Consider the following 10,459-nt stretch of genomic DNA (forward strand, 5'->3'; position numbering starts at 1 on the left):
GCTCACCCCTGACTGATAGTGCCCAGGGAGACAGACAATGGCATCTACTGGGAATCTGCTCCAGTGGAGGCTAAAGCCCAGATTGTGTTGCAAAAAATTTCCCAGGAAAGCTGTTGGGTTTTAGTTTGCATAGACTCCCCCATGCTGTCTTTAGGAAGGGACCCCACAGAGAGACACAGAGGTCTTAGGAGTGTCATGGAGTCCTGGCAGAAGTGTGCTCACATGCACGTCTTCCCTCTGCTGTCTGCCAGGGGAAGGAGGGGGTGTGTTATCTGACACTGGCGCTGTGCTCACCTTATGTACTCCTTTCTGTTTCTTTTGTGCTGATTTTTCTTCCTACTTTCGTTTCTCCCACCCCTTGCCTTTCCTCTAGTCTCTCTTTATCTCCTTTCTACTCCCTTTTCCTTTCTTTTCCTTTTTAGCACGTGTGACACCGGTACAGAGAGGCACCCAGGAGCTCTCTGTAGCCTTGCTGGTGGCACTTGGGGCTGAAGGCACTGCTGCATCTATGGAGAGGGTGTGATGGCCCTCGGACCCCAAGGGAACAGAAGCACAGGGGCAGGAAGGTCCTGAGTATGGAGAAAGACTGTCGCCTGGATTAGAGGCTACCATGACTCAGTTCTCCTAAAATAATAATAGTAATAACTTCAAGAGCAGCTACCACTGGCTGAACACTGAGTTACGTGTAAGACTTGTCTAGGCCTTAGACATATATAGTCACCTAATATTCACAGTAACAACTCTGTGAAGCGGTTATTAATAGTCATGTTTTCTAGGAGAGAAAATTAAGGCTTAATAACTTGCTCTAGTTGTAACTAAGACATGACAAATCTGGGATGTGAACCAAGTCTGTTTTATGCTAAGGATGGAGTTCTCCAGGAAAAGAATCAATTTCATTGTGACTCCAGGTTTAGGAGGCTTAGGACATCCTGCAGGTACTTTGGATGCCTCCAGGGCCATTTTTTGGAAACTCGGTGTGTAAGCAGTGCTCCAAAGACTTCTCCAGTCTGTTACCTGGTACCAACTCTTTCCCTTGCTTCCTCAAAACCATAAAACGCTATCGAGTGTCCCACTTCAAGGGGATGCTTATCAGTTTTTGGTGAGTGGGCTAGAGCCTGCTATAGCTTACATTTGAACTTAGGAAATCTCATTCTCAGTCATGGGATTCAAATGGTGGCTGTGGCAGAGAATACACCCCTAATGTACAACCTGCTTCCTGAGACGCTGGGTTCCACAGACCTTCACAGGGCTGCCCCTTCCACATCTGTGCGCTATTCACAAGTGGCAGCTGTGGAAGGTAGAGAAGTCCTAACTCTGCACTAGTGAGAGATGCTGTCTTCGCTGGGGAAGGGACATCGATCCGCACCCTCAAACTTCATCCAGAACTTCTGGCTGGGGTTCCCATCTCTTACCGGTTTCATCAAGAGCCTCTCAAAGTCTAGATGATCTTGCTCGAGGCTTGGGGAAACCCTTCTTACAACAAATCCATTCTTTCTAGAACAGTGCTATCCATTAGAACTTTCTACTGATGGAAATGTTTATAGTGCACTGCCCAATACAGCAGAAACTATCCACATGTGGCTGATGAGTACTTGAAATGTGGCTAGTGCAGCCAAGGAACTGAATTTTTATGTTTTATTGAACTTTCTTTATGTAATTCTAAGTTAAAATAGCCATGTGTGGCCACCATGCTAGACATCACAGTTCTAACATTTACCCAAAAAAAACTTGCCCCCTTTTCTTCAATCATCTCTGTCTCCTGATGAGCTCATAACCTTGTACCTTCTTTTTCATCATCAAAAAGTCTCTGGCAAGAAGGTCTCCAGGAGGAGTGTAAGGTACGAGCCTCACTTTGCACGTGAGAAATGTAGGACACCAAGGGGGAAAGCTATTTGCACCACTGCGGAAGGGTGGCCCTAGAACCTTAGCCACGGGCTGGCGGGTCCTCCTGGTCCTCCCTGGACCCATCTCAGACCCTTCCTTTCTTCTCAGTGCATCTTGGAATCAGGAAGAAGAGTATAGGTTACTTGTCATGGCATCCTCAACTTGTTTCCCCTAGAAATCAGGGACAAAGGCCTGCATCCACCTGCTAAGGAGATGTGTAGGAATAACAGTGGGCTTCTCATTCCTCTTCCTCGGACTTAAGTGTTCACAGGGGGAAGTGTGATTTCTGGCTCCAGAGAAAACCCCAGGGGTTCGGTGGGCCAGGGGTCGGCAGTGAGGGGACGACAATCCGCGCTTACCTGAGGAACTTGTTCAGGTCCCCATGCTTCATGTACTCAAAGACCATGATGAGGGGGTCCCCATCGCCGCACACTCCGTAGAACTTGACGATGTGCTCGTGCTGCAGGTTGGTGAGCAGCTCAGCCTCCCTCTGGAAATCCTTCCGGGCAGCCAAGGTGGGGTCCTTCAGGGCCTGGGAACAACACAGGACACCAGCTTTGAGCAACTACAGTCAGCAGGCTGTCTTTTCTCCTGGGAAGAAACCTGGCACCACACACTTCTGGGTTCCCAATAAATATGATTTTAAGTGGAGTTTAAAGACAATGAAGCTCAATTACAGCTGCAAGGCCTGACCCCTTCCTCCTCGAGCATTTCGATCCCTGTAGAAATAGAAACCCACTTCCTGACACCCACACCCACATCCCTTGCGCTCACTGGCGATTTCAAATATGTCCGTCTCAGAGCCACCAGGCTTCCTCAGAGATGAGTGTGGATGGAGGGAGGGGCTGGGAGGTGGAGGGCCTGGCCAGAGCCCCTGCTCCTTGGCTCCTCTGAAGAAAGGGCCCCACAGCTAAAATAAACAGAGTGAAAACACTTGCCTTGGCTTTGTGAATTAGCACATGCCCATAGCCTACTGGAAATCGGGCACACAACCAAAGTCATAAAGTCATCTTGTCCTTTTGAGTCTTTGCTTTTAGATTGTGAAGGAGTTTATATCTGTGGAGGAGAGTGAGCACCTTGGCTTCTAAAAGGCACTTGTGTTCTCCTGGTAGGGGCTGGAGGAAGCCTTGGAAGGAGGCAGCTATGGAAATGGCAGTTCATGAACAGAAGCCTCAGATACGCCAGCACCAGGCAGAGCGCCACAGAAGCCCAGTGCAGGACGGGAAGGTCAGCATCTGGAGGCCACCACAATGCCAGGATTCAGCCTTTGTAGGGATGGGAGACCCAGATGTGAGGGTGACTGCAGACCACGCCACTTTCTGTAGGGCCCAGGAAGATTAGTACACCCAGGAAGACCTTAAGTAACAAATGTGAATTTCCTGGCACCAGAAGAGGGCCACAAGACCAATGCTGATGGCTTTGAGCACATCTGGGGACCCTGCAACGCTGGCCAGGATGGAGGATGGCCTGTGAAGGGGTGGGGCCCTGCTGCTGGGGGAGCAGCCTGCGTAGGTAGGCTCCCACATTTCTCCAGCCTCCCCAGCCTCCCCACGAGGTCAGAAGGCAAATAAGCCAAACATCCACTCACCTCAATGGACACAACATCTGGCAAATTTTCACTAACCATTCTCAGGTTCATGAAAATCTAGACAGACTGGAGATCTGTTTGCATTCTCTTTGCTGGGCACCTGGACTTTTCTAGCTATTCAGGCAGATGGACCCCTCCTGTAGATCACAAAGTGCTGAAAGGCCTCCCTAGCCAGTGCCCTTCCTCCTGCGGCTATAGTCCCATCAGCTGGTATCTACAGGGCTGCCTTGGCTCTAGCACTGTGATAGGGTGATTCTGCAAAAAGAAGTGCATCTAGGGGCCCATCAAATTTCCCAGTCACTAGCACACATCAGAGATGATGGACTCCCAGCATGAAAAGGGCCCTAGGTACTATCTGCTCCCACCTGCTCATTTCAGGAGTTGGAGAAACTGAGGCACAGCTGTCTAGGAATCAGCCTACATTCACACATCTTGAATGATAGAAACCTGGAGTTGGAGTGGACCTCAGTGATCTCCCGGTGGGCTTCACAGTGCTCCAAATGTCCGTAGCAATGCCTCTAGGGTCATCAAGGGGTGCTTGGTCTCTCAGACAGAGATCAATCCCCACTCCAACTTCAGAAAGCACCACCTTCCATTCTTTTTTAAAATTTTGAGGTTTCACAAATAAGTGCTAGATTAAATGATTCTACCGCTGACGAAAATGTTGAAAGTTATCTAGTATAACTTTCCCATCTTACGGATGAGAAAACTGAGGTTCAGAATGGGGCAGTGGCTTGCTCAAGATCATGCAACAAGCAATAGCTTGGGTCTGCAGCCCGGGATACTTTCCTGCCCAGCAAGCCTGCCCGAGTTAATGTATCAGATGAATTAGTCACTAGGCAGGTCCCCAAGGGCATGGTGGGCAGAGGAATGAAAAGACGTGGGAATGCAGAGGAGAGGGTCAGGAGAGGCGAGGGCCATGGGCTCCCAGCAGAGCGGCCAGGCCCAGTGACGGCTCCAGTCTTGCAGGACAGGCCAAGGACAAAAGTGAGAGGTTCATTCTATCAGCCCATCGCTGGTCTGTCCCAGACCTGATTCTATGTGCTCTCACCTTCAGCTGCAGCCGCTCACTCTGGGAAGCTACTTAATAATAAAGGAACAGGCTGTGGTGTCCACCCACAACCAGAGCAAAGACATTTGTCAAGTCAGAGCACCATGGTGAGAGAGAGCCTCTCCCGGTGACCCAGCTCCTGGCAGCAGCCCTGAGCTGCTCGGGCTGGGGCGTGGGTATAGGGTGACTGAGAGTGATTTATTTATTTTCATGAAGAAAAAGAAGGGGTGGGGGAAGGAACCCAGCATGGGTGGGATTGGAGAATATAAAGATTTATGTGAACTCCAGATTTATGAGAGGGAGAAGTAGATCAAATTTGGGGCCAGCCAAATGGCCTCTCTCCATCTCTTTAAATCATCCTCTCCCACAGTCTGGACGTCAGTGACATCCATGGGATATTTCCGTTCTCAGCTCCCGAGCGGTACCCACCAGCGTCCCCCAGGCTGGCACCCTGCACTGCCAGGCAGATGTGAGTTCCCCATTTGGGAGGTGGGGTGCAATTCTCGTCTTCTGCACCCCTTCCCCAGCCTTCCCAATAGGGTTCCCAGCTCCTGGCAATATCCACAGGGCAAAGAGAGCTGGGATTTGCCCTCCTTCTCTCTCCCTCTTTCCTCCAAAGTTTGGGGATGTTTTCCTTCCTGTCTTTCCTTCTGTGTGCACCGGATCTCATGTCCACCTCCTGCCCTGGGAGAAGGGTTTCGGGAAGGCTGTTTCACTGGGTGCAAGGGAAGCAGGCTGGACACCAAGAACACAAACTTCTCAACAGCTCCCAGCTCCTTCAGAGTCACTTCGCATCTTCATCTTGTCCAACCTAAGGGTTCTGCTGCCTTCCATTGTTCTTTTCTTCTGTTGGGGGATGTATTTCAAAAGATGTTCCGTTTCAGGTTTCATTAATGTCCTGAAACCCATTTTATCATACACATAGGGATATACACATTCCTAAATGTTCAAAGTCCTAAATGGGTAAATGTACACATGCACAATCAACCCCCTTTAATTATAAACATCACCTTTCTTTTAGTCCCTCAAAATCCAATGTCACTTCCCCTTGGTGAGATTCCGAAACAACCTTACCAGGGAGGAAGATGGGTAGTTATCACTGACATTGGCTTCCCGCTGTTTTTAGGATAAAACTCAAACTCCTTAACTCAGCATTGGCCTCTAAAGGTCTGCTCTCCCCATCTCTCTCTGTCTCCTCGCTTCCCCACACTCCTCCTCCCTCGGTCATTTTGCTTCAGTCTCACCAGCCTTTCTGTCCCTTGTGCCCTCGCAGCTTTTACGTGCCTTAGGGCCTTTGCTGTCCCTTTGGTCAGAAAAACTCTCCACTGAGCTGTGTCTACCTGACTGGCCAGATTAGCTGGCACTGCCCAGGACCTCTGCAGAGCATGAGCCCCCGAGCACTGCCTGCTAGTTGGAGATCCAGGGAGATGCTTCTGTCCCAGAAAGGGGCTTATTGAGAGTCAGCTATGATGGTTCCCAAATTCATTCATGACAGTTAAACCTGTTAGTGTAATTACTTAACGTAATGAAATGTTCTAGAAACCAATGAAATATGAGTACAGGATGGGGAGTTTTTATGGAATCTAGGATGAATGCTTTTGAACGACCTGCTAAAAGTCAATGGTTAAAAATATTGTCAAGAGTGGCAAGAGAAACTATTTAAAAACTGGGAATATAGTTAAACTCTAAGATTCTGCATTCAGATTGTTTCACAAATGTTTTAAGCTCCTGCTCCAATTTAAAGTAACTGAAACTGGAAATTAGAAATATACAAAACAAAAACCAAAAAAAAAAAAACCCTCCAAACCAAAAGGAACCCCAAAGCTGAAGTTCAGACATATTGCAAGAAATACAATGCTAAACCCAAATGACTAAAATCACCAATAACCAAAATGTGAATTTCCTGCAGATACATAAATTTTATTTATAGCCTCAGAAAAATTTTAAAATAAGTAAATGCTCTAAGAGAGTGAAGAAATAATAATTAAAAAAAAAAACAAGAAGGTATACAGCAAGATCAGGGAGAAATAAAATCAAGACAACCACAAAATTAAGAACCGATTAGAAATCTTGGAAATAAAATATATGGTCATCGAAGTTAGAAAACCTCCACAGACAGGAAAAACTCTAGACCAGACTGAAGCACAATAAGAATTCATGAGCTGGAAGGCCACAGAGGTTCCACCGGGACAGAGCATCAAACGACAGAAGGAAAAAACAGGAAAAGTGGAGAGGAGGGCTGCATTCCCTCCTCTGGGAAGGAAGGGGAGTCACCTGGGTTTGAATGTCATGTAGGTGTTCTGTTTGTCAAGTGACTACTTAAAAGTCACACCACCTATTCAAAAATCGAGTCTATTACATTATTTTAATGCCACATTTATGCTACACAGATACACAGATGATGCTTTGTCCTGTCCTGCCCCCCTTTTCTCTCTTGTCCCCCCAGTAGGCCACAGCACCTACGAAACAGGCTGCAATATCTGCTCCCGAGCTTGCACCAAGGCAACTGCTGAGCAAAACGTTCTTGCCAACTGATTTAAAACCACGATTTTAAGGAAACACAACCGTGGGTTATAGTTGTAGGTGTTCTCTAGAAGTACAAAATTAAGCTGCATCAACAGAGAACTCACTCAAGAGGGAGGAGGCTGCAAAAAGGAGTGAACTCTAAGGAGACAGCAGCAAGCGCCGCTTCTGGGATGTTCTCTGGAGGGAGGAGATGGGCTTCTCCAGGGCTGATCTGATCGCTAGGCGGAACCACTGACTGGCAAATGATGTCAAATCCCAGAGCGCTCGTTTCCTCAAGGCTCCCAGACCCGGGGAGAGAAAGAAGCCCTTTTAAAGGGATGAAAACAGAAACACATTTTCTGCAATACCCAGTCTGGGTACTGCCCCTCAATGCCAGACCACTCAGGGGAAACATTTCCCAGGGTTTCGGCCTTCGTTTCATTTCCTGCTCAAAATGCAAAAACGTCCAGTTCATTCCCCAGTCCCCAGACGGATGTTTGACCACCCAGTGGATTAGTGTCATTCTACACATTAAAAGTGCTGGGGCAGTGCAGATTCTCAGTTCAGGGACAAAATTAGAAATCTTTCCACATCCCTGGTTCAAGCTGTTTAAAGACACCCTTGTTCATCTGACCATCCCAGGTCTACGGAGACACATTGAGCACGTTTATCTACAGAATGTCCGGCAAAAATCACCTTTAGCCTTCTAAGGTGCAATATTCTAGTTCCTTATTTATTTTCTAGAGCAGAGTTTGGCAAACCATGTGTATTTTTATAAAAAAAATTTATTGGAAAAGATCCACCCTCATTTGTTAATGTATTATTTATGTTGCTTTCCAACAACGTGGGCAGAGTTGAGTAGGGCCCTCAAAGCCTAAAATATTTACTATCTGGCCCTTTAGACAAAAAGCTGGGTGACCTCTATTCTAGACAATGCAAGCTTGGCAGGTCATATGTCATGCTTCTAAGCACATTCAATAATATCAAGATCAATAACCATGATGACAAAAAGAAATACCAGTTACTTCTGATCGAGCATTTACTAAGTCCCGAGCAGTGTGTTAAGGATTTTATACACATTATGTAATTTAATCACCAACATTCTGAAGAGGAGCTATTATAATTCCCATTATACAGGTAAGGAAATTGAGGCCCAAAGAGGTGGACACCTCTGCGGACAGAAATGATCTGCAGATACCAAAGACTATGAATACAGAGACCCAAAAGTCACAGAAAGAAGAAACTGCCTTCCTGGCAAAGTTTTGGCCAGACCTCTCAGTGCTAGAGATGGGACACTGTTGAGGTCTGGGTGAATGTCCTCTCGGGGGCCATGTCTCTTGCTCCCGGCCCGCTTGTTAGCCCAGGTCTCAGGACATCACGCAGACTCCACGCTGGCCTCAGGAGCCTGCTCACTGCACCCAAGGAAGCCACTCCATGCTCCAGACTCCAGAGCAGGGCTCCAGAGTCCTGCGGGTGTCTCACTGAGACTACTTGAATCTTTTTTTGTGTCAACCATGTTCAAAAATCTGTCCAACATTGGTTGACAAAGAGAAGTTATTCACCACTGGAGAAAAGGTCAGGGAGGGCAACTGGTAACAGTAGCAAAGTCCCTTCGCTACTGTTCCAAGCAGTTCAGCTCCTGCTACAAATCTGCGTGGCTGACAAGCACAAAAGCCCTGTGCCTAAGGGACCCACCAGCAGCTACCAGGGGAAGGTTACCCCGAGGCATGCAGCCCCCTGGGGTCTGAACCTGGGTCCCCCACAGGAAGCATCTAAGAATTTCTGCAGCCTCACCTGCTATTCTCCCAGTGCCAAACACCTGCCTGTCCTGCCCCCACCCCAGCTCTCTCTATTCCCAGTGATGTCTGTGCCATGAGCAGTGGCTCCCCAGGCCTCCTTGAACAGCCCACCTGCATCAGCTCTACCCTCAGGGAAGGTCGAGTGACTGCCCAGGCATAGACATCACATCCTGCAGAGCCACAAGAAGGCTGGAGGGCCAGCCGGGTGACAGCAGTGAGCCCAGGGCCACCAGAACAAAACCAGGTCTGTTCACAGGCATAGCTTGCTTCCCAGGCACAGCCCCCTCAAGTGCCGCAGCTCTTGACCTCTGAAGCCAACATAAGTCGGTTTGGGTCCAGAGGAAACGTCACCGACCTTGGAGCAAGGTCCCCTGATTGCATCTGAGAAAGCCCATTTTAAGCACCATCTTCTCAAATGTAGTGAGCCTCCCCCTCCGCCCTCCCCGTGGCCTCAGCCAGACCTCTTCCCAGTGCCCACGTGCCCCTGGGGTTTACCTTCACAGCCACCAGCATCTTGTCCTTGGTTGGGCTGAGGTTGTAGCACTCGGCCAGGAAGACCTTTCCAAAGGCTCCCTCGCCCAGTTCTCGCTTCAACACGATGTCTCTCCTCTTAATGTGCTGCACATCTGTAGGAGGGGACAGACAGGAGGGCAGCAAAGTCAGTCCTTGGAGCCTGTCCTCATTTGGTGGCCCAGGGAGATAAGAGAGTGCAGGGGTCTAGGGTGGAGAAACTGCCGCCGAGTCCATGGCAGGGAAGGGCAAACTCTAGCACCCCAACTTTGGCATGAAAACTGCCATCGCTTGGTGGTTTGAGAGCCTGACCCAGAATCGAATCTCAGCACTGCTCCTGCCCAGCCCTAACCTCTCTAAACCACAGCGTCCTCTGCTAGGAAACAGAGTCGATAGTAAATGCTCGGAATTCTGGGATTAATCAGCTATAGTTCTTGGAGATAGTATAAAGCAGTCTCCATGGTTATTGTGCACATGAATCCCCCAGGGATCCTGTTAAAATGCAGATTCTGATTCAGTGGGTCTGAGAATCCACATTTCTAACAAACTCCCAGGTGATATCCATGTGTTCTCGGGCGCACTCTGAATCGTTAGGTTTCCAGGGTATGGTCGAGAATTGGGTTTGAATCCTGGCTCTATCCCCCTTACTAGTTTTTTGAACTTGGGAAAATTATTTGACCCCAGAGCCTTGATTTCCTCATATGTAAAATGGGATTAACAAGAACACTTACCTCGCTGAATTCTTGTGAGGATTAAATGAGATAATCCATATAAAGAGCTTGGCCCAGAGCCAGTGACAAACTAAAGACACACAGACGTGCGCACACACCCCATGCACATACACACCACACACACACACCGTGCACATACACATATTGTGCACACACATCGTGCATACACACCACACACACACCATGCACACACCGCATGCACACACACACAGTGCACACACACTGTGCACATATACACTATGCACACACAAGGTGCATACACACCACACACACACACCGTGCACACACACTGTGCTCACACACACCATGCACACACACCATGCACACACACATTGGCTCTTGTGGTAACCTATGGCTGTAATGACCCTGGCACTGTAGCTGGTTTGTGACA

The 10,459-nt window shown here is 48.4% G+C and overlaps 1 protein-coding gene across 5 annotated transcripts in view; it reads right to left on the bottom strand.

Moving 5' to 3' along the window:
- The window catches only part of NTRK3 (neurotrophic tyrosine kinase, receptor, type 3), a 355,136-nt gene that overhangs the window by 52,166 nt on the left and 292,511 nt on the right, over nucleotides 1–10,459 (bottom strand). For all 5 annotated transcript variants that reach the window (XM_012643693.1, XM_012643692.1, XM_012643690.1 and 2 more), the window contains 2 exons: nucleotides 9,323–9,453; nucleotides 2,244–2,416 (listed from right to left, as the gene is read on the bottom strand). In XM_012643693.1, coding sequence (XP_012499147.1) covers nucleotides 2,244–2,416; nucleotides 9,323–9,453 — 304 coding nt within the window. The remainder of the gene's footprint in view (nucleotides 1–2,243; nucleotides 2,417–9,322; nucleotides 9,454–10,459) is intronic.

The sequence above is a fragment of the Propithecus coquereli genome, unplaced genomic scaffold (assembly GCF_000956105.1).
Source record: "Propithecus coquereli isolate 6110/MARCELLA unplaced genomic scaffold, Pcoq_1.0 Scaffold20, whole genome shotgun sequence".
NCBI classification, from domain to species: Eukaryota; Metazoa; Chordata; class Mammalia; order Primates; family Indriidae; genus Propithecus; species Propithecus coquereli.